The sequence below is a fragment of the Embiotoca jacksoni genome, unplaced genomic scaffold (assembly GCF_022577435.1).
Source record: "Embiotoca jacksoni isolate LCO1_2020_lvr unplaced genomic scaffold, fEmbJac1.0.p SCAF_3, whole genome shotgun sequence".
In the NCBI taxonomy this organism is placed as follows: Eukaryota; Metazoa; Chordata; class Actinopteri; family Embiotocidae; genus Embiotoca; species Embiotoca jacksoni.
In genome coordinates, this window is record NW_027185381.1 from 11199031 (window position 1) to 11224182 (window position 25152).

At 41.2% G+C, this 25152-nt stretch overlaps 1 protein-coding gene across 2 annotated transcripts in view; it reads right to left on the reverse strand.

The window, feature by feature from the left end:
- pde3a (phosphodiesterase 3A, cGMP-inhibited) overlaps positions 1-25152 on the reverse strand; it is a 72829-nt gene that overhangs the window by 16802 nt on the left and 30875 nt on the right. For both annotated transcript variants that reach the window (XM_069163148.1, XM_069163147.1), the window contains exons 2-4: positions 17357-17407; positions 7587-7847; positions 5192-5349 (exon numbers count right to left, since the gene is read on the reverse strand). In XM_069163148.1, coding sequence (XP_069019249.1) covers positions 5192-5349; positions 7587-7847; positions 17357-17407 — 470 coding nt within the window. The remainder of the gene's footprint in view (positions 1-5191; positions 5350-7586; positions 7848-17356; positions 17408-25152) is intronic.

Consider the following 25152-nt stretch of genomic DNA (forward strand, 5'->3'; position numbering starts at 1 on the left):
AGGAATCACACTGAATGTTTTGCATTTTTGCTTTAAGAAAGACTTTTTTTGGACTGATTTTTTGAACAACTGACTGATGAACTTCTTTTCAGTTGTCTATGATTTTTTGTCTTTGCAGATTTTTATGAAGTAAAACAAATGTTTCCCTATGTAAATATAGAATATGATTTCGGTGTCTCAACTTTTTTTTTCTGAATGTAAATACTGTGGTAAAATGAGTAATAAATTAGTAAGTAAAAATAATGCAAAGTTGCTTTTTGCTTTAATAAAAAAAACAAAAAAACACTTAGTGTTATATAACTGAAAACAAAAAGCCAAAAGCGGCTTTGCATTCTTACTGTAAATGAACTTTAATCATGTTAATTATCTGCAATAGGAAATACTGTATAAATTGCAACATAGTCTGCTTGCTTTGAGAACAGCTCTGCCTCCACTCCTGCTTCGTATGCTTGGATCCCTGCAGAGAGCTGTGACTGGCCTCTGCCTGCTACCCTCACCACTGCAGTTTACTCCCAGATTTTATACTCAACCACTCACAGCAGGTTGACAGATTACTTTTGGTTCGGAGCCCAAACGGACAGTGTCCAAGCCACGATAAACACAGCAGCCATTATTTCTGCTTCCAGTAATCTACCTACTCTCGAGCCAGATGACGTGAAGAAGATAACAGCACAGTGGCAGGGGCTGAGGCGCCCTTTTTACTGAGTCTGTCCGATAAAAAAAAAAAAGGCTGATATTGTAGCTTTGAAGCTGGTGTTATTACTTCTTAACACTGTACGTCACTGAAGGCTGACATGATGGAAAAAGGAGGGAGAAAAAAAAGAAGCCTAATGTCCTAATTAAGATTGTACAGATTTGATGATGGAGCAGAGAGAAGGCAATTGAAGCCATGTGTTCATTCTCTCCCACTATTTATTTTCTCTCTCTCCCTCCCTCTTCCACTACAATCTGTGTGAGGACTTACTACTTATCAGCACTGATTATTGGTGTTTTGTTTTGTCTGCAAAGAAATTCATATGTTCCTGCTGTCTTGGCCAGACACACTAACAAATACAAGTTAGAGGGCAGAAATAACAAAAGCAGGTTTGGTTGTGGTGAAGCCCATTTGAGAAATGATGTGTTGGCAGGTTCTTGATTTTAAAGAGATCATCACAGGTTTGATCCCAATAACAACTTGTGGTTTTTCAGTGGGCATGGGCCCTATTTGAGTGTCTTTTAGATAAACACTGAAGCCTCATCAGCCCTCTTCTAAGAGCCAGATGTCGAAAGCAAAATTCAACTGAAGTGTTGCTCGGAAGAGACCCCTCTCCACCACAGTAAACTAAACTCTCTTCAATTGTTACTGTACAACCTGTGCCAGTAGAAGCAGCTGTGACAGTCAATCCAAGAGCACGTGTGTGTGTTAACTGTTGGGTTCTTGTGACTGGGGAGAGGCCCAGGTGTTTGTTTACACTCACACCACCGTAAGTGGCTATGGCTGGGGCCTGCTGCTGGGCTGGGCTGAGCTTTAAGACCAGACGACAGGGCTTTGTGTACAGAAGCTGCTCAGTGTGCTTACATTTATACAACTTGTTCAAGTATCGCACTGTCATCGTGCAAACAAGCCACTGACAAACGCAGCCCACACAGTTCTTTGGAGGGCTCAAAGCGCAAAACAAAGCAGCGTAGTAAATAAAATCATTTAGAAATGAAGGCTGTCAACGTTTCCAGTAAATCATGTCAATATTAAAATATGGATAAACTGTAATGCTGAATCTATTACCGTTTTTTGAAGGTGTCACATGTCAGTTTTCAGTTTAAAATACTCTGAAATTAACCAAAATCATCCACAGAATGTGAAGAGATAACAGCTTTCACTTTAAAACTTTAAAAAGACGTGTACAAATATTTTATTTGAGGGAAATGAAAGCATTTTAGCTCTGTTTGTAAAGTGAGTAATGCATACTGTGATTAAATTCTTGTCATAACTTTTTAACTTTGAAATATAGCAGCAGCACCAGGTCCTGTTTTGTTATCATGATTTGGGGCAGCCATCACCACAATGTTTTTAAGTTACTGATTTGAAAACAAAAACTCGATCAAACACCGCATCATGTCACAATGTTAACAACTCATTCCAGAACTATGAGCATTAATCACATGATGTATCCACCACCACTCCTCTGAAAAGGCTTTCCACAGGATATTCTCCCATTCAGCCACAAGAGTGTTTGTGAAACTCAGCACTCTGTTGGGAGAAAAGTGTGGATTCAAATCCATAAAAAATAGTTTGATAGGTTTGAAGTCCAGTCTCTATGTAGGAAAACTAAGAACTCCACAATGCAAAGAGTTTATTTATGGACCTCACTTTGTGTACAGGGGCACAGTAAATGACCTGACACTTAACACAAAGTTAGAAGCAAATTATTGTCTAAACAATATGTTGTAAAATTAGAGCTGTTTTTAATGCGTGATTGATGTTGTGTATTCTTCCATTCTTTCATTTTATTAGTTGCTGAAGGCTGTGTGGTTTATATTTCCTTGTTTTGTTTTTGACCATTTTAACATGTAAAGCATCTTTAAGTATCTTGAAAAGCACTATATAAATAAAATATATATAATGTAAAGCTGCAAATCAAAAGTAAGGGGACAAGGGGTCTCCATAGTTTTGGCTTCACTGTATTATGTATTTATGGACTTGGCATTTTTTCAAATAAGAAAAAATTTCAGTCGCGCTTGTAGCAGGTCAGATTACTGTAAGAGTCCATTCATTTTTCATGCATATTATTTTGAGAGTAACAAAGATGAATACATTGTGGAGGTGCTGAAGTTGCTTTTGCTCATGTGTCCCATGATCTGCCCTGATGCATGCAGCAGCACACTGATCTGCCCCGTCCAACAAGACTTTAGAGAGAAGCACAAATGGCTGTTAGGTAAAAACTTATGGAAAATATTACAGCACCTAATATTTAAATCTAAAACTACATGAGTATTAGATAACGGCAACATACTGAGAGTACATTGTAGGTCTGGCATACTGTAGGTTTGCTGGGTAGTTAGCATGTGTCTTTAGGCACTATGGCTTCAACAATTACCTTGAAGAGCAAGAGCTACGTGTTTTTACGGGAACAGTTCAGTTATACTGTACGACCGTAATCGATTAATAGCTTTATGAAAAAAATCCCCTCACAACAAAGATACTTAACAATACGCAGGTAAAGACTGACTGGCATCTTTTACTGCCAACGATATGAATTCACTTGAGATAGACATCAATTCAAACTGTACACAGTATATACTGTACAAACTACACTCAGTACAATAGGGTTGCCCACTCCTTCATTTAGCCATCCATTTTACACCTGATTGGACATTACTGCACTGAGATTGTTTTTTGCTTCTAATTTTTAAATGAAAAAAACAAAACATGGCAACTCCTCTGGAAACATAATTTATTTTCAAAACTGTCCACCCAAAATTAGTTGCTAAATTAATCTGGGGAGGGAAATAGGCCATGCAGTTTCAGAGTCACGCCTCATTTTACATCTACAACACGTAGTTTTAACAATTCAACTTTCGGGAAGTTTGCAGTGGTCGTGAGTTTTTAGCTAAAGGTTTGCTGACTGGTCCAGGAAGCACTTAAGCGAGCTGATTCAAATCTTTTTAAATGATTGAAAGAAACTAACAGTTGTACTTTTTTATTTGGAAAATGAATTTTCCTGTATTAAGACTTAAGACTTTTAAAATATGAGCCTTAAATACAGAGAAACAAGATCCATCGCTGTGTGTACAGACACTTACGAATGAACACGACTGAACTGAGGTTATCCTCAGTTGAAACTATTGTTTGACTCATGCAGGCAGTTGTTAGTGTGTCTTTGAGTCAGATATTAGACGTGGCTTTCTGAAGTTCTTCTCCGCATTAATAATTGAGCTGCAGTTTCAGATTAGAGAGCCGACGAATGTTCTCATGCAACATTTGAAAAATTACACACAAATATACGCCATATAAAAACAGTCCCTCTTGTTTGGCACACCACAGGCATCTGAGACGCTACTTTACAGCACAGAGAAACCCAGAGGTGGTGGCCTCCGTCACAATACTTTAGGCTCTGTGACACACACGTGACAGGGACTCTCTCTTGTTGAGGCGTAGTTAATATTTAAAAATCAGAGAGCACGTGCTGTCTAGTACTGCTTGTTCATGTGCACAGCACATCATGAAAATATTGCATGCACAATAACTCGTGTTCAAATACATGCAAACATGCACAGCTGAACATGTTTAAGCTGACACTCCATTTTCTCATAAAAGCATTATTTCCTCTGAGCGGTTCTCAGATAATCCAAACATAATGTCATAGTAATCACAAAGTAATTGTAAGGAATGCAATCTCTGCACTGATCATAGTAAATTGTGCTTAAATAATTTACTTAGCAACCAGAACTACTCTCATAAATTCGAACCCTGTGTTTATTCAAGATCTAATGCGTAAATGTGACTCAGTGGAAAAAAAAATCAGCACTGCACTGACAGCAGAATCACTGTGTCTGTGTGAATCCTGTATCCACACAAATAATCATCAGCGCTTCTCGACCCTACAACGCATTTCTCCCAAAAAGCACAAAAACCTTCAACACACCGACATAAAAACACACTGTCCATTATATCGATGCACACTGATCTCCTCCTGAACCATGATACTTGTGTGCAGCCTGAGTCACATGCTATCTTCAGCACTAATGCGCTCAGGGTTGATGTGCGTCTTAGTTATTCAGGTTAATGCGTTCGCCTGTGGGGCGTATTTCCATTCTGGCTCCCTTTGCACACACATCCTTTCCCAAATTGCTGCGCCATTACTGCTCACTCACACTGATGTCTTTGGTAGAACTGCTGGGAAAACCTAATAACCTTCAGAGTGATGTGTCATTGGAGGAGCCCTACTTAAAGTGTTTGAACCACAGTCATGTATATTTACAGTAACATTTCACACAAGGGACCTAAATTGTAAAATCTTTGGTTAAAACAGCAAACTTTTTTAAATGTAATTCCTTCGGTAAACAAAAAAACCTCATACAACAAGCAAACAACAAAGTAAAAGTGAGACTACATTTGCTAAATCTACTTGAACAAAAGTCAGGTTTAAGAAAAACAGACGTATATGAGAAAGAGCAGAGAAGAAAGTAAGAATATGAGTCATTCAGCTGAGACCTGCAGGTGAGTGTTTCATGATAGGGTTTGATGCTGGCGCTGCGGTCCCTTCGGACGGGCCCGGGCTCAATGGTGGGCAGTCCTGTGGCAGAGGTGGTGGTGGTCCATGTGGAAGAGATCCTCCTCAGGAGGCCAGGGTGCAGACTCCGCCTCAGACGCTGCACACACACACACACACACACACACACACACACACACACACACACACACACACACACACACACACACACACACACACACAAGAAAACACACACAGTTAACACCAGTGCAAAATCTTGCCATCACTTTTTTTTTTTTTAAATAAATGAATAAAATCTAAACCAATAAATGACTGCAGTAGTCAACTAAACATGACTGTAATTGCTTTTGTATTTAGATAAAAGCTCTAAAAGTACTCCCACCTGTACGATAAGGTTAATGCTTATTCCCTTTGTCTCCTGTCAAATTAATCATCTAGATGAGACTGTTGTTCTTCCTGCATTTGGCCAAGCTGAAACAAATGATACTGGAGATAACCTGGAAAGTTTTTCATGATTGGAAGCCTTTAATGTTTTTCCCTCACCGGATCCAAAGAGAGTCAACACTGCAGTCACCGCTGAATGGAGGATATTTGCAGGCAGCCGTGCCAACATTGCTCCTCATGGTCCATTCTTAGACTCAGTGTCAGTATTGCACAGCACAGATACATTTCATCATATGGATTCCGCCTCGGTGCAGAATCATTCTCTCTCTAAGTCTCTTTTGTCTCATTCTCTCAGTCGCGGTCTTTATCTGTCTTTTCTTTGCTCTCTCGCTGTGATTCCCAGCGGTCTGTGCCCTTGTGATGCCTCCATCTGTTCGGTGCCATGCAGCAGTTTGGCACAGCAGCACTAAGCATGGCACGCTCTTTCTCTCTCAGTCCTCTGCAGGGTGACCTAGTAAAGATTGCCTCAGAATCCTGAATGAGCCCATTCACAATGTGGCATTATATAGTGAGTGCTGGAACACACTCTCATACTCGCCACTTTGGGACACATTTCACTGACTTACATTCACTATGGACATGACAGGACCTTAATTCAGCAGTACGTATGCACAGATACAGAAACCAGGATTGTCCTAAAAAAGATCTTGAGTATGATGGTGTGATTACTAAAAAAAACTATTACCAGTGCATTTTGTATGATTTATACTAAAGTTAGAAGATAAAAACGTATTTTTTTTGTCCCCATTTTGAAATGGGATATTGGTGCTATGAAATGATTTCGCAGCTCCATTGTGCCATTTCTTAATGAAATCCCTGCAGACACAAACCAAAAACAGAAACACACTGCGCACACACATCACCATCGGCAACAGCACGGCAAAACCAGGCCATCCTTCAAAAAAGAAAAAATATCTGCTGTCTGCTGCTGTCGATGTTGATTTAATTCTATGAATGGGTAAAGGCAAATATCGTAAGTGCAAACATTTTACAGGTAGTTGTGTGTTTGTGTGACACAGTATATGCAGTTAATGCAGTTGCTATTTTGCAGCAGACAAAAACAATTGCTTGGAAAAGTGCATGAGAGCCATCAGTGTGTGCCACGATGGACATCAAACTAGCTAGCAAGCAGAAAAGCAAGTGCAAGGCATTCCAGTAACAGCCTTCACTCCTCCTGTCATTTGCGTCCCGGGCAGTTCGATTTGGGCATATTGTCTCTGGGGAGGAAAGCCTGAATGAACGCAGCTTCACTGGCGACTCCACAGGTGCAGTTTGTCTTAGCTACACTTATAAAATTCAGATGGTGCAAAAATACACCTGTCAGACAAGCGATTGTCTTGATGGCGTGGCAGCCGTCGAGGACAGCCAGAGTCTTCCTCAGAAGAATAGCTGGATGCAGAATCGTGGTGGGGGTCCATTTCTGTTGACATACACTCGTCCCTCTTTGCAACCTTTTAAGAAATACTTCGACTCGCCTCTCATACATGCACACACACTGTTTGGCTCTCACATCTGTCATGTTGACACAGCTGTGGCTATGAAAGGGAGAACAGTGCTCCGAGCAGTAGAAGCGCTCTATTTTTCTTCACTCCACTCTATGAAAATACACTCCTTCATTTGATGCTAAAAGCTCAGAGAGCAGGAAGCACTCATTAGCTGAAACATGGGCTAAAAGATTAACATGTGTGGGGAGTGTTGCGTGGCGTATAAATCATTTGGCCTTAATAAGGTGGACTACATTTCCATCTAAGGATTATTCCATCTGTTTCCAAATACAATTTCTGTGTGTCTGGCTCTCGACTACTTTTGATTAACAATTCTGACTTTTGATATTTGGGTGAATTATGCTCACTTTCATCTGGGCTTCCTAGCACTGCATATCTTACCAGTAAAGTGTAAATCAGGACACTTGGTTTTAATTCATTTGGTTACCTTGTGGATGGATATCTTCTCTCCTTTATCAGGTCCCTCCTCTGAGTCGGAGCAGGTGTAGGCATCGCTGAGGTTCAGCAGGGGGGCGGGGCGAGGCCGGTGCAGCGGCTGGAAGGTGAGCTGGGTGGTGAGCAGGTTACTGACGGCCCGCAGTGAGGTGCAGGTGTTGGGGGGCAGAGAGGGGTCAGCCAGCAGGTCTGTGATCAGTCCGTGGGCTTCTCCCATCACTGCTATGTCCACCATGACGGTGGTGCCTGATGACTGCGAGGTGACAGGGAGACAGAGACGTGAGAAAACAAACATCATTGCTGCTGCTGCTAATGTGAGTTGATGCTAATTAATGGCTGGGCCTGATGGCAGCTGCGTGCAGCTCCTTGGTGGCAGGTGTGAAGAGCAGGTGCGTAAACTATGTCAGCAGCTCCCTTGTGAGAACATAATTTGGTTAACTGTGACATTGTCATCACTTTTGTTGTTTATCCGACAGAACAGGCAGTCAAACTACGCTCGAGTTATACAGTAGATGATGTTTTTACATGAGGACAAACAGCTTTATCTCTCTCAGTGGTGGACATGGACTATAACACTACCGCTACTGTATACTGACTACAGTCCTGAGGTATTTGTACTTGAACTAATCCACAGAAAATTATTACTCTGTTATCTCTTTCTTACTTTTTCTTCACTCTTTTGAATGAATAGATGAATGCTGATATTGCACCATGTCTCCTCAATGCGTAAACAGGCAATTTATAAATAAACATGCTTGCCATAACAACTTTAGCAGCGTTTATGGCTTGTTGTGTTGTTCCCAAGTAGCCAAAGAAAAGAGCTTAATTCAGGCGATCTCTTGGCAGGGCTTTAAAACATGATGCATGACTATTCAGTAAACTAAACTAAACACAACAAAACATAAAGTAGTTTAAAAGCATTAGCATTACATAGCTTCTTAACAGTAGCTCCAGATCTTGTTTGTGCAGACCTTCAATGGTTTATCTGCGCTCCTTGTGCAGGGATGTCGACGTCAGTGCACGTCAGTGCACGTCAGTGCACCGAAATATTGGATGTAGTTACAGGTGCGACAAAGCACATTTGTGGACAAACCTGATGAAACCCATTGGTGATGGTGACTGACACAAAAAACAACCATAGACACACTGCTTTTCAGTCTGGTATTAAGTTCTGTGCTTAACGCTGACTGTAAATTAATATATCAGTTACAATAATCAAATAATCTAGCAATTAAGAACACAATACTGATGGGGGTGTCTGCCTGCATAACGAGTAATTTTAATGCATTTCCACTTTGCTGATAATTCTAATATACCGTACATTACATATAATATTGCATGCATTACGTGTAATGGAATATCCTTACATTGCTGTACTGCTACTTTTACTAAAGTATAGGATGTGAGTACCAGTCATTGTGTCAGAAACTACAGCTGATACAACAAAGGCAACAACACATTTGAAAACTATTCCAGTCTGCATGCAAAAATAATGCAGCTGGCCCATTGCAGCTAAAATCTAACATTCATTAGGAGCTTTGTTCTATTTTAAAAGAGAATTTTTTTATCATAGTACAATGACAGCTCATACAACCATAATCAAATCATGTTTCAGGAGTGCATCTACCACAGGGAAAAACCAACATGGTATAATGTATAACACATGATACCAATAAACAATATTCAAACACAACAATATGAAAGAGAGAAAACAATAGAGGATCGATTTTGAACTACTATTTTAGGCAACACGGGACTGAGGTTCTGCCACGCTTTGTAAAGTGTTTTATAGCATCACACTGAGCTGAGCACACATGCACACTAACATCCATTCATACATCAAAGGCTTTATTTTCTACCTTATATGGCTCCTTTTAGCTCAGAGAAAGTAAACACATGAGGAGGAGCAGAGACTGGTACACAGTACAAGACACTGACGTACTGAACAACAACATTAGGCTGAAACATGTTCGACCCAGCCGTGCATTACTTGATGCTTAATGAATGGACTCATTAGCAAACTCTCCGCTAGAATCTGACCTTTGACTTCCTCACTGCTGACCTCTTAGATGGCCAACAGCCATCATCTGTTTCTGACCGTCTGCCGCACAGCTTTGAAGGTACCGGGGTAGTGTGAGCCGACCTTGTTTGCGCAGGGTAAAATAAAAAGTTCACAACCCACTCTTAATTGCTGTGCCTTGAGCAGTTGAACAACCACAACTAAACACAGGTCAGTCTTGGCTGCCAGCTTATTTATCTAATAAGCCCCCGAGTTCCTTTTTTCCCACCGATGAATGTTATCAGCTCGTTCTCCCCCAATGTCAGGCACCCAGAATTATTCTGTTTACACTGGCGGAGTAACAAATGGTTGACCTGAACAACACGTGTGCACGCCTTTCATTCGTCGCCACTTGTGGGAACAGAGAAGGTTTTGCATTTTACTTTCCTTGTAACTTATCACAATAGTCAGTGTATTAAAAATAATTTCCAATTGGTCTGCACAAATACAAAAAGAGTGTGTTCACTGAGTGCGATAGTTTACTCCACACGTGAGGATCACACACATTCATTGATAAATCTGCATATGACCAGCACTGGGACCGAGCTAATGTCTTTTGAAGACAAGGAGATGTCCTGTGTGTGTGTGTGTGTGGGTGTGTGTGTGTGTGTGTGTGGGGGGGGGGGGGGGGGGGGGGGTGGCAGATGGAACATTTCTGTAAAGATGACTATTGTGTTCGTTTTATCCTTCATCACCGCTACATCTTCTTCTCTTCTCTTTCCTATACTTCTCCTCCGCTGCATGCTGTGAGGATGAGATGTAAACATCTGTCTCTCAGCTCATTTACAGGCTGATTTAAGAGGTTTCTAAAGATGGGGGTTAGAGAAGAATACGGCTGCTGGAAAACATCTGGCTGGACAAAGACAACAGTAATGTTAAAGGGGTCCCAGTGGCTCCAAACACACAAGCACACGCACACGCATCTGCAACTACTGTGAACTTTAACCGTGGTTCTCACACCGCAGCCAACTCGAAAGAAAGCATGAGAAATGTACGCAGTCTGACGCAAATATACAGTGACACTGCCACGTAAGCAAAGTGCACCTAAAACAATACACTGTGCAAGAAGGATCAGCATTGCATCACTAAGCTCTCCAGAACTGGACCTGAGTGTCCATAAAGGAAGAGGGAACCAATGAATGTGTTGGGTTTGAAGCTACTTAATACCCACAACCTGACATGAAACATCTACTGCAGTGAACTGCTCCAGGTGTATGGGGAGCGTTTGAGACATGAGCTTTGCGACACAACAGGGATCTTGCTTTCTCTCAATTTATACTTTTCTTATTACTCTGAAAATTTGTCTGTAACTGTCTGCTACAATGATAGAAGCCATTTCCTTGCTGTACAAAAATCCCATCTCTGAAACACTGTACAAAATATTTGCGAGACCAGGAGTTGGAGCTCGGAGCTATTAAAAAAGTTGACTGGAAGGAGAGAGAAAGAATGAGAAGTCCCGACCATCCCTGGCTTGAGCTTTTCTATATCCCTAAAAAGCTGAGTCTTGGCTGGAAGACACCTACTGATGTGTCTAATCTTCCAAAAATCTGCAACTTAAAACTTACAAAAATCATCAATGGACATCCTGGAAGTTACATAATATCATAAGGTTACATAAGCATTTCCTGTCAGGTTGGATGATCAGTCTCATTCATCAGTCTCGGTCACCTCTGTAGCAGCAGGCTTCACTTTCCGAGGCAGTAGATCTCATGCAAATCCCACAGAGTAACTTGTGTCTGGGAAAAAAAACACTGAGTACCAGAGAAAACAAGTTTCTAGACAGATGTTATGATAATGGTCCATTTCAAAATTCACAATATTTATCGGCAGCTAGCAGGTGGATGTTCGTAGCTTGGACTGCAGGTAAATTACAGTACATTAAAAGCTGTAATTAAAAAATATTTATATTCTAACCTCCTCAGTGAGGCTGTTTGGCAACTTTTTTTTGTAATGGTTAGCATGCATGCATTTTTTTACTGCTACCCTGCACAACAATCACATTCACATCTGAGAGCTACCAGCAATTGTTTGCCACCGGCTCACACTCCTCTCTGCTGAGAAATACTCCCTTCAGAGTCAGTCAGGATCCAGCACCTGTGATGTTTCTGTGGCAACAACTACTTTGAATTATTAAGCAAATAACACTTTCTTCTCTTTGATCATCAACACAACAGCTTTGTCAGTTTGAAAATGATTCATCATTTCACCATCATTCATTGTTTCCAAGTGAAATCAGTCAATCTTTCTTTTTAAAGGCAACATAAACATAATCAGTGGCCGTGAAAACAGCTGGAGACATCAGGCAGCACGTAGGAAAGTGACAAACTGAAAACCTCTCATTCAGTTAGATTAGTACACTAGCACACTGTGGCTCGAATTTACACTTTTTATGTTTGATTTTGAAAACATTTTAATAGACAGAATATGGTTACAAATGCTAGAAGCGAAAATAAAAGCCTTTGGACAGAGAAAACAAGTCTGAAACAGTTCCGACCAAACACCAATGAGAGGCTGTTCACAGTTCGACATTTTGGGAGATTAGATGCAAAAACTGATACATTTCTAATGTCTCTATGGCAGAGGATCCCGAATTATTCAGACCATGTAGCACTATGTACCAAACAAAACTTCCCAAGTACCACTTCCCAACACAGATACCAACAATTTATCTTTATACGAATCGGTTATTTGACCATGCAATAGCATCAGGAAGGTGAAATAAAAACAGCATAAGGCTGCTGTTTCAAAATCAAAGAATACATTTACATCCATTGCTGGAAGTTGCGCCACTTAGCGGCTCAACTACTGACTCTGACTACTGTTCAGAAATGAAAGCTTATCTGAATTGTCAGGTCCAGCATGATCACTTTCCTCCAGACTGTTTATTGGAGCATGTTGGCATTTCAAAATTCAACTCTGCTCACATAGATCAACCACTAAGGAGTCCGAATGACAATTTTTCTGGACTTAGGATAGATGGAAGTCTCGCATCAGCAGGTGAAGGCTCAGTATCACCAGTGGTACCACGGTTTCAGAATCTCTGCTCCAGGTAAATACAAAGCTACCAACAGATTGCGGTTAGTTCAGCACGAATACTGGTAACAGGGGCAAACAGTCTATCCAAACGTACCAAAATCCACCAACAGCTGCCTAATTAACATGTTATATTTTATTTGTTTAATCTGTACTTTTAAACACTGCTAGCTGGAGAATAACTGGCTCTGAGTTCATTTTTACTGACATAAATAAGAGTTTCATCGATGGTTTTGTCCAACTGTCAACAAGAAAGCAAATGAAATAAATTAAATAGTCATACAACACTACACAAAATGTTGCACTTAAGCCTAAGAACCAGTGAATGAAAATTACAATTTCATTGCAGTTAAATGTCCTGGTATTGTTTTGAATGATTTCTGATAAACTGTATTGAAATCGTGCTTTCCAAGAAGCAATTTATTGGAGCCTGTGGCTTTTACATTTACCTGGCAGGAAGCACAAAAAGCAGGAATGTTCCCTATTTGCCTGATCCAGTCTTGAACACACTCATTGGTCCTCCGAATCCTGCCCCTGTTGCCTGCACCTCTGGTCACAACATTGCCACCAGCCTGTGTTATGTTTGGTCACAAGCCTGTAGAGTTTTGTTGACATACTACATGAGGTAAAACTGACTATCAGCATCAATAAACAGTTTTTATGACTCCTCAAGAAGCGAAGTTACATACTAAACCATGCATGAACACTCTGCTAGGACATTTTGCAATGAATAACAACAGTGTACATGATCAATGGTCCTAATTGGCTGTGTGAACGCAGTTTGGAACAGTATGTCAACATGCCATAGATTAACACCGGCGCAGCAGTTCATATAAACCCAACTGAGGGCCAATCAAAACAAACCGGCAATCATTCCTCAAGAGTGAGAAGCTGTTTGTCCACACAGATCCTCTGTTCTCAGTGCTCAGTTGTGTATAAAGCTTTAGTTGCAGTAATGTGCACCAAAAAATGGACCAAATAATATTTGCAAATAATTCTTAGTGCGGGGTCCATCTGAATGTTGCAACTGATTGATAGTGATTTGACAGGAGTGTGTTTTATGATGACTAATTCAAACTACGCCCATTAATGAAACTGTACAATGTTATGTATTATAACAAATACATCAAATAAATTATAATTATTTGCTAAATGCCAGTGTGCATCCATAATTTTTAAGCCATTAACTTCAGCTATGTGCACAAAAGCATTTCTCACATGGAACATTGTGCATTACAAACAACATCCTCGACTGTTGCAGCAGCATGGAGCGATGGAAATATGATGGTTGGTGTTCCTGCTGTGTCCACATGTCTTCTGCCAATAACTCTGCAGAGGACAGAATACATTTGGTGCAACAAAGAAAACCCTCCGTCTAATGACGATTATTAATAGAATGCACAGACAGAGGGGTCGCATATTTGTAATTTCTGAGACGATCCACTTCATGCAGTTCTAACCCCTCGGCTCTCTCATCTAAACATACAGTCCTCCAAGCCTCCAGTAAAACAGCAGTGATACGTGGGCCTCTAAAATTGTGCAATGGTGAGAATATAATGTGTCCCAGAGGAGAGCTAGAGACCGGACACATGCCTCGGGGGCCTACTGGAGAATGAAAGGTATTTGATTCCCTCAGTAAACACATTTCAATAATGTAAGCAACTCTGCCTCTTCATAAGGCACATATACACACTGCAATTAACCCCACACAGAAACTGAGAAATGTGCTGACCAAGAAGCAGAGGAACATATTTAAAAAATGCTTAAGTGTGTCCCTTACTTTCATTTAATTTACACAAAACTCTCAGCATGTTTAAGAAATCATTACCATGCAGTTTTCTATTTCAGTGGCATGCAGTTAGTGTAATGGCTGTGATTAGATCTGCCGAGATGGATTAGTTGAGGAGAAACCTGGGAGATGGCGGTGCTCTCTGCTTAGAATAACAGAGGAGTGATACAGTGTGAATCACAGCAGAAGGGTAACACAAAACTCCGCTGAGACACTCCCAGCTCCCTGCCTCAGCTCCTGCAGCCAAAACTAAGTGCAGCAGCACTACACTTCCCAACCAACCCTCCCCCCCGCTGCGACCCAACTCCCCTCACAAACCATCCGTCAGACCGAAGCTGTGCCGGGCCAGGTCCTCGGCTGCAGCCAGTATACAATTACATGCTAGTATATATCTTATTAAAAAGGGGTCGTAGGGGGGGTTAAAACAAAACAAAAAGGAATAACTGCCTCATTAAAGATTTACTGGGAAAGGTCAAGCCAATTGACCCCTAATGTGCAGTCTTCTCAACTCCAGTTTGATTCCAGCAAATCTACGAAACAATCCCATTTCCCAAAAATGTGGGACTCTCTAAAGTAAAAAAAAAAAACCCCACAAAAAAACAGAATTAAATGATTTGCAAATCACATAAATCCATAATTAATTGAAAACAGACCAAAGACAACATATCAAATGTTGAAATTGAGAAACGTTATTGTTTTATTAAAAATATTTGCTCGTTTTGAATTTGATGGCAGCAACATGTTTAAAAAAAGTTTTACAAAGCATCCTAACTTTTTTAGCAATGGGTTTGTACAAAATACAGAAGTGGAGAGTCAGACATACGGAAAGACTGGTAGAGGCAGAAGTGAGAAATACTGGCATGAAGGACAGAGCAAACAGAAGAGATGCATGAGGCAAAACAGATGGCTTTTTACTGGGCGATGAGTGAGCGACGATTTACCACATGAAAAAGTGGTTAAACATGTATCCATCAGCAGCAGCGCAGCGGATGGAGTCACAGTTTTTTTTTTTTTTTTTTAAATCTCTCAAAATGAGTAGGCATACTTTAAATAAAACCAAGTCATGCGGTTTCTCTTAGAAAAAATGGTAACAGCTCAAAGGCATTTTACTGTTGCACATTGTAAAAAGTAGGAGCTTGAAAATTGCTAATGCATTTTTGTGGCAGATTCAATTATTTCCCAGGCAGAGGACAGTCAAAAGCACAGGCAGTTAAGTGTTTTCATTATTTTTCTGCCTTAAATGTAGTCTTGCCACAGGACCCGTTGTAATGACAAAATACGGTACGATACTGTGATGTTGGGACCAACCAGAGAAAAGGCAGAGATCTTTTTCAACCCTCAAACCTGCAGTTTCAGAGACGTTGGTCTGTTTGAAGTGCTCAGTGATTTTGAGAAATCTTCAACACGACTGTCGTGTCTTGTCTGCCTCACAGACCACTCCTCCAGCCTTTCTGTGATTTAGAATAACAGTGACAAAACCCGGGCCTACAATTGCTCTTTTCTCCGATAATCTCCTTGGGTAATATTCCAAAACCAATGTGTTCCCAAGTTGAATACAAATATTTAAATAGCTCTTTCCATACATAACTTCACTGTCAATTCCTAAGCTAAAACATCCACCACAGGCTTTGGACCGAAAAAAAAAAAGAAAAAAGATGTGGTTTGGAAAATGAGCCTGCTAATGTGTGCATGTTGGCGAATACGACACGGGGCAGATCAATCAGACGCTCTGGTCGCTCTGTGTGATTTACACACACTCTGAGGTGCTAGGGCATGGTGAGGTGCAACCCGCTTCCCTGACCAACAACCTGGTCCAAGACAGCCGAGCCAAGTGAAAATAGCCACGAGATGGAGAGAGATGCCAACATAAGCCTCGACTTCTTACACGTCTTGTCAGTCTTTGGACTATTACGGGATTCCACTGACGAATACGCAGCACCAGTCCAAATATAAAAAAAAGTCTGTACTGACCCCTGAGTCTAAATGGCAGCTTAGGGAATGCATCAATCAAAAAAATATGTGCTTGTCTACGAACCCCACATAACGAAGTGATATAAGCCCTGGGCAATAATTCAAAAGGGTATCATGTCATTTATAAACTTCTACGCTGTGAGGGGATAATCCTCTAAGACTGATTTTGGGAACAGATAAAACAGGACATGAGCATTGTTAGGAAGTTATACAGAGTGTTATGTGTTTTCAAACCTGTGCTGCACAGTGTCCACCATTATTCACGAAAAATCCCCTAATACCTCCACAACCACAACTTTGCAGCACATACTGCTAGCCAAGCATCCCTTGTCAGCTCAGACACACTGTTTATTCATTTCTAAAGGATATCCTCCCGATAGGAGAACATGCAAGTACACATACTGTATGCGGCCATGCCAATGCCAAGGGCATTGTTTGTTCTTCATGTACTCCAGAGTACTGCCCTGTGGCTCTGGAGCAGCTCAATACATAAATTATCAAACACAAACATGCACACATTCTCCCACCCCACCAAAGATGGGAAGGTAATCTGAAGGATGTGGCTGTGTGTTTGCCCTCTACAAGCTGTATCCCCCAAGTCTTTCTGGAATCAATTCCCTGGCCTTTAAGGGCTTGTGCAGCGCCTTAGAGCCAAATCGCATACCTGTGTCCTTTAAACTAACAGTACAACAAGGATTCTGGTGGGAAGTGACACCTCTGGACATGCTGTTTAACCACGACTGAAATGAGTGGAAGAACAGGCCTGTTAGTGGTGGAATTTTGCTATTTGCGTCATTTATAAGGTGTGTGTAGGCGAGTGACAGAAATCATGGACCTTGGTTCTGTGTGTGTTTTCCTGTCAGCTGTTAAGCATTACTGCTGTGTCTCTTTTTCTGTGGACAGTGCTAACCTGGGATCCTCGGGAGCCTCTCTTGTGATCCCAATCTGAGCGGGGGAGCATCTGTGGGAAACAGAAACAGAGACATGTTCAAGCCACAATCCTGCACATCCTGTTTCTGTTAGCAGCCTGCAACAGAAAGCGAGATAATAATGGGGATATACCACACCGTAGCAGAAAGGAGAAGGAGCAGGACTGGTGATGCAAAGAGGTGGAGGAAGTGCGGGGGGAATGGAAACGCTCATAAATGCAAAAATGGGTTTTGTCTATTTTTTTCACTTTCCATTTAGCGCAGACGTCTAATGCAATTTCACAGTCAGGTTTGGTTTACTTTAGCTCCTATTCACCGCCTAAGGGGCTGGTGGAGGCTGAGGATTTTTACGCTGTCTAATTACCAGTCACTGTGTCCTCCCACAGGCCTTGTAAACCCGTTTTCCACTTTCTTGGGAGTCACCAAATGCATGAGTGCAGCTCTGTCAGAGATTTTTGGTGAACACATTGCAAGACAGCCAAGTCAACTCAAACCCCCCACCCCAACAGACAGCTCCCTCTTCCTCTGTTCGGGCTTTCTGCCCCAGTGCTGAGAAGCCTAGAGAAACCCAGCATGTTGCTGTGACAAATTGCTGCTGCACACACTGAGGCAAGGGGCTCGGTATGAGAGCCAATTAGATAATTCAGGTGTAATTTACTGTGTCAGTGGAGGTCATTGAGTTGTGTCATGCTGTGAGTGAAAACATTAGGAAAACAGTGGGTCTCATTTGCCAGTGTTGTGGGCCTGTCTGGACAGCAGTGCTGTTCTGTGGAGTGTAAACAGTGCTGCATTGTTCTAAGCAAATACAACAGTAGAGTTACTGCGCCTCATGCTGGAAGCTGAAGTTTAACATGTTTGGACCATAAGGATGCAGCTGTATTTGTATAATGATCTCAAGACTGAAGAATAGCAATTAATGTTTATGCATGTTTCTCTTTTCAAGCACTTCTATTGCTGTGTAACCATGGTGAGGTTTTATGTATATATCTGGGATTTGATACTTCAACTCCAATCCAATGGGTAAAAAAAAATAATTATATTGTTACTCGCAGAATTCAAAATTAAGTAAAAGTGTTTTGTTTTTTTAAATCAGCAGAACCATGTCTTACCAGAAACTGCATCCTGTTAATGTTCTGTGTGATTGATATAATCCACATATTTCATTGTCAGCGGCTGACAGGGAGTCAGGGACTATTTCTTCAGTGCAAAGTAGATTCAATGAAAGATATTTAATAATGAAAAATTGGCATTTCGCATGATTAACTGAAATTATTGGCCTGATTTACTGCCATGTTTACAAAATTATTAATGTTGACAAACATTTGAGTGTGTCACAGATTAGAGATGCTGTCTGTTTACAATCCCCAAACACTTTAGATCTATAGTATTTGTCTATAACATTAAATATTTAAGGCTCAATAAGCAACGATCAAAATTAAAGTTTGACAGTTTAACAATCTCAGCTAATTTTCTTCATCTGCCTCATGTGGGCATAGTTTCATCACTTTTGATTGAAAGGGGCCAATATAAACAAACACCCTCCAACTGTCAACACATTCACGTCACAGTCAAATATTGCTAAAATATTGCTAAACTCTGCAAATCCCCTTTTTCCAACTGAGCTCCACCCCACCCCACATTCCCCCTCCAAAAAAGGGCACGGACAGAAACTTGAACAAAACTGTTCCAAATTCGGGAGAAAGTCACAAAGGAGCCATTACTCATGGTAAGAAGAAGTTGGTCAAGTCGCAGCATGGGGAAACATGTGTTCAAGGCCTTTAAATATCTTTAGTATAAATCAAAGTGGGAGTCAGCGCAGATTTAAATCATTTACTTTTAATTTTGGTGACTTTGCTTTTATTTACGTGTTGATCACCAAACATATTCAGACACAATCATGTCTGACCTGTTGGTTTCTTTGTGGGGTACTTATTGTTTATTTCATCCTTTGGTCAAGGCTCTAGCAACAATAGGCACTGGTGCACAAAATGTGATGACCCTGACAGTGCGCAACCAAGGACACCATCATAACAATGTAATGCACACCCTTCATAAAATGCAATGGGTGTGTGACAGCTTTTCCATAGTTTGACATTGAGGAAGTTTAATAAAATGCAGGACGAGGGGTTTGCCCTTTCTCAACAAACATCTTCATTCTCTACATTTTCTTGCCTTGACACCGCAGCTATGAGGAGCCTGGATTCGCTGACTGTCAGCATGATGATATCTGGGAGTCACTTTAAAGCTTCATCAACCGTGCAAGTACCTTCTGATGCTAAAATAACTCGACGAGATGTAAAACAAGCAATCAGCTGTGTAAAAGATGCATGTACGAGATGCAAATCACTGTAAATGACAGCATTAGCCGGTCGGTGCGGTTTTGTCTTATTCTTTACTGCTCTAATGACAGGGTTTTTCTTTTACAGTACAGGATCTGACAGCGGGCTCCTCAGAGTCCCGCTCCATTAGAGGGTCCTAGTATCAGTGAGGCTCTCCAGGCGCACACACACATAAACAGCCTCTCAGTCTGACGGCCTTATGTAACCCAACCTTTTCATCTCCCTGCTCTGAGAGACAGACCCAGACTACACAGAAGTCTACATGCGCCTTTTGATGTGCCAAAACAACAAGAAAAAAACCTCGCAGTATTAAAGCTGAGCATAAGATCGGAACATTGCAGTTTGCCTGTGACTTTACAGGCCAGAGAGTGGCTCAAAAATCTGATCAATAAATACATGTGGATGATGTGCTCCTCGAAAAGTGGGTGCAGTCTTTTCCCACTGTTTTTACTTTTTAATTATTTTTTTTTTAACCTGTCGGAAAATCACTAAACCAAATGTTGTGCTTTTAAACTTCAAACCGCCAGTGTTGAATAAACAAATGCACAAGTATCAGATTCTGTTTTGCAGAGTCAAAAAGCAACAATATCAGTCATGAGAATAAACAGCAGAACTAAACAACAACACCTCACAGAACAAATACACAACAAGCTATACGTCTTCTGTTCAAGTTAGTGAAGCCTCTACAAACAATAATGATGAATAAAACAAGAAAACAAAAAGTCCTGTTCATGCTTTAGTACTTTGTTTTGCATCAGGAGGACAGAGAAGAGCAGATTATACTTAAAACATATGACAGGTCAGTGCCAATATTACGTCTGAAGAAGTAAAATCACACATGAATGATTTCTTAGATATCTCCTGGTTTTTCATGGACACCTTCCAGGCAGCAGCCAAAGCAGTAAAACTTCCAAATGGATTTGTTTTTGTCCTGAAGCTCCAGTGCACCTACTGGGAAAAATAACAACTCTGTAGAAGTTATGTCCTTTGTTTCACCCTCTGCTAGATTCATTATGCTGTCCTATAGCTCTGAATAAAGCAGGTCGAGCGATGACTTTCCATCACTTCTATCAATACTCGTGATTTAAACCTTGGAAGTACGTCTTTCAGTCGGTGTGCTGTCACCAGCAGAGTAACATGACACACTCAGTGAGCTCTGAGGCATGTTTATGAGACGCTGGCCTACTGTGACTGCATTCTACAGATTTACTGTCTTCATTGTTCAGACTGACGCTCTGAAGAAACAAACAGGAGAAACAGGTGATCACAGTTTAGTTTGGCTAAAGGGTCTCTCCACAAAATAAATAATTTTGAATATAGAATCTGATATGATTTGCCTGCCCACTGCTGAGTCATGAGATCTGCTATTTTGGTTCATGTGTTTGCAGCAGCACAAGTCTTGCTTAAGTTAAATATAAACCAGAGGTTGTGGTGGTCAGAGTTTTTTTTCATTCATTCATTTCCTTTCAGTAGATGAATTAATCTACTGGCCGGGGAGTTATTCATTAACATAATTTATTTACCGTTGTTGTCGCTCCGTATATATAGTTTGCTCTAGCCTGGCTCCACCAGACTGTTGCTCACAGCCTCAGATTTCTTCGCTGTGATTGCTGTCTGGAAACTCTGTTCGCTGTAACGTCTGGACAGCCACTCTGACGGGTGGACCAATCAGTGACCAGTGGCAGCAGATAGAAGTTTCACGATTCGCATTTGAATGAACCTGCCTCCTGTTTGCATCTCTTTGCACTTCTCCCTGTGCACTGTTCGCTCTGCGCTTGGCACCAAAATACTGCATAATTGTGCAAAGTGAATTTCAAAGTCAGGTAATTATCCACCTTTTGCAGTGCTTCTTGCATTAGTCGATGCTCAGTCATAAAAAATAAGACCCTGTATGTGCAGAAGCAATGGCAAAGAAATACTTCCTGATAAACATTTTGTTTTTGTTTTTAAACAAAATGCTGCAAAAAAACCTTCACACACATGTACAAAGATACCAACTTGATTTGGCTACTTCAAACTTCATGTTAACTTCAGCAGAACTTCAGTGGGCCTTTGCCTTTTTGCCCAAAACAAAGACAGTGGATCTTTACCTCTCATTTCTCTAGAAAACCCTTCAGGGCCACCGTGGAGAGGAAGCATGTTTATAGCTTTATATTTTGTCCTGTGTCTCAGTACAAGAAATCTTAAGTCAGTGTAAGTAAACCAGTCTGTCTTTCACAGGCAGTTCAATAAGAGCTTGTTTGGAAACATTTGCAGGCATAAATGTAAATAAAAGGAAGAATAAGTAGATGATATGTCACAAATACAAAGAAAGCAGCCAGCCACAATATGCCCTCCACCCTTTGTGACTGAGTTGCACACTCATGACTTAAGTGCCAGCCAAGTAAACTCCCAGCCTTCCTCTCACTGAGAGTGTTAAGAGGGCAGCAGTGTGGGTGCCAGTATGCAGCCATGCCCTGTCCACCACCATGGCAAGCTGCCGTGCGTCTGAGGTGCTGGGTAAACACCACGGTGTCAAAGTACAAACAAACTATTGGAATATGCTCGTTGAATATGCTATTGACTTGCTCCCGCCAGCATCCAGTTGACAACCACTTGACTGTGGGTGTGAAGTGGTGGGAGCTACAGCAGCAGCACCCAAAGCTCAAAGCTCCAGTTTCAATAATCAATCTGCCTTACAATTAGCCAGACCCACTGTCGTCAGCTGACTGCAGAGTACTTTTCTAAATTTGTTGGCGAAAGGGAGCCAGAAACTGCTTCATCTTAATATAGCTCAGTGCAAGATAACTGCTCACAGGGGTTTCTTAATCATTCATTCATGATCAGCTCTTCATTGTTCTCTCCCTTCCTCTTTTTTCTCTGCCTCCTATGTCCTATTTTGTCCCTCATTACTCGCTTCACATGAATGAAGTTGATGTGTGTCTATTTCGATCATCAGTAGCTGTGTTAGCTTGTTTAGTGGTCCCGATTTACTGACAAAGTCTGAGTCCACTGAGGACGCAGTTACAAGAAGTGCCAACTACAGATCACCCTGTTGAAGAGGAGGGAAGAAAAACAAGCGCTGTGTGCTGATCTTTCAGTGTGGTTGGGTTAATTAAGGCAGTGTTGAAGGGCCAGGAGATCAGTCTGCAGGATTTCCAATGAGCTTGACCCATGGGTTTTATGAACCACCTCTCTGTCCAATTAAACTCGCCATGCTCTCACTTACAGTCAGGTCTGCGAAGTCATGAATTCACACATATTCCTGCTTATGGAAGTGCATGCGTACACACACACACACACACACACACACACACACACACACACACACACACACACACACTTCCTCAGGGTCTCTGGATTTTTTTTCTTACTTTATTCCTCCTTTGCTTTGTTTTTAATCACTGCTGCCTGTCAAAGATATTCTGACGTCTGTAGTGTTTGACTCAGACATCCCTCCACTCCGTTTCACTTCAGCCGACAGAATAAAAGTAGGTCAGATTCCACTACATCTCTGTGTGAAAGCCTCAGAAATGACCGCGGCTAAGCCATAAGGACACCATCAAGGCAATGATCAAAGATCTTTGATCTCACTTTCATGGGTGTTAGAGCTACAGTAAACTCTACATTGCTTGTCACACCTACAGATGCAGTCTTGGTTTGCACCTGCAGGTGGAGGTATTCTCATGATTTGTGTAATATAGCTGATTTCTCTCGGGACCCTCTTTGGAAGACTTTTTTGGTGACAGTTTGGTAAAGATCAAACATGATTATAGGATGTCACTTTTGCAATAATGATACAATAATAATGGGATTAGATAATGGCACCAGCTGGAATAACAGACATTTTGGGGAAAACTAATATCCCATAATTGTTAGCATAAATTTGAAAATCTTCATTGATTGCTATCTAAACTTTGAATGCAGGAGGCTCTGATAATAGCCCTCTTTGTTCTCCGTGGTGCTCTTTATCTATTACTCACTCTGAAGTGTAGACAGATACAGGCCACCCAGGTAGAAGAAATTAGCTTATGTTACTTTCTTTATACCTGTCCGCTTTTCAGATTTCTAAATTAAGCACGTGCTTTGCAGAAGCAATCTATGCGAGTTAAACAGAATTAGAACAGCACTGACATTAGAACAAGGCAAAACAATTTGCACGTGCGTAGTCAAAAATAAAATGTATGGAAATGAGATGTAGGTATGTCATTAGGTCTATCTTTCTATCCGTAATGCTTTTACATTGTCATTCTTTGTATTTTCCGCTCTTATTTTTTCATCAAATAAACTCTCAAATCCGTTATCAATCTTTTGATAATCTGTCCTGAATTTGATTGGATACAAGTTGATACGAGAGGAAAAACAGATAGAAAAGTGCAAAGAATTGACAGGCATGTGTCCAGTATAGTGAAACTGCAGAGTGTGAAAAGGTACGTGTTCAGGCAGAAACCAAACTGTGTTGTTTCTTATCCAGGTGACTCCAAACCCTGCGCAACCTTCTCCTCTGCCACATCCAATCCCGAGTGTAGCAGACACTTATAAATCCTTCCCTGCCTGCCTGCTGAGAGGAGTAGGAGAGTCATTCCTATTCATGCTGGCTAATGTTTTACAGGTTTTACCGTAGGGGTCAGTCATTGAGGGTCATTTGCGTCATCGCTTGAAGGGAAGGGAAGTATTGAGGTGGGCTGCCAAGGGCAAGGGAGGGAGCCGTGTGCAGCGAATGAGGAACACACTTGTGTGTGTACGAAGATTAGCACATGTACACCTAAAAGCATCCGCACACACTCACACACTCTGCCTCATGCACTAGCCTGCAAAGCACACACTTAATGAGTAAAATCATACTTGCTTGGGCATTAAAAATGCTCACAAGCGCAAATATGATCACATGACATATTTCTTCCCACTAGCCCTGCATCTGCACTCTGGTTTCTGTTTACCCCTATATTATTCACACTTTCTTAGTCAGAGTCTTCTAATTTCAGAAGTGTGACTAATGGGATTTATCATCTTTTCGTTTCCTGGGAGAGACTTAGCCTGATCCTAGAAGAAACCCAGTGTATGAGTCTCTACCAGAGATAGATCTGTCAGTCTCCCGGGGTGAAAGCACAGGCCACAAGGAAAACCTCAGTGGGAGTACCCCACATTCTGACCTCAAAACCTATCAAACACCATGGCATGAAATGGGTCTCTGACAATGTGAAAATCTCTTCATTAAAGCCTATATTGACATTGATTGTTTCTGATTAAAAAAGATATCCTTTCTTATTATTTGGTTACTCACCATTTTTCCTTGCTTATGAGCTCCCCAGCTCTGCACATTCAGCTGGGTGAAAAAGAGAAGATCTGGCTGGGTAGACCTGGCAGCTCATCTCAAAACTGCATGCCAAAGCCATTAGTGTATAATTGTACAGTCAGGATTACTGCTGAGGCCTGGAGAGCCGAGGAGGGAACACAGC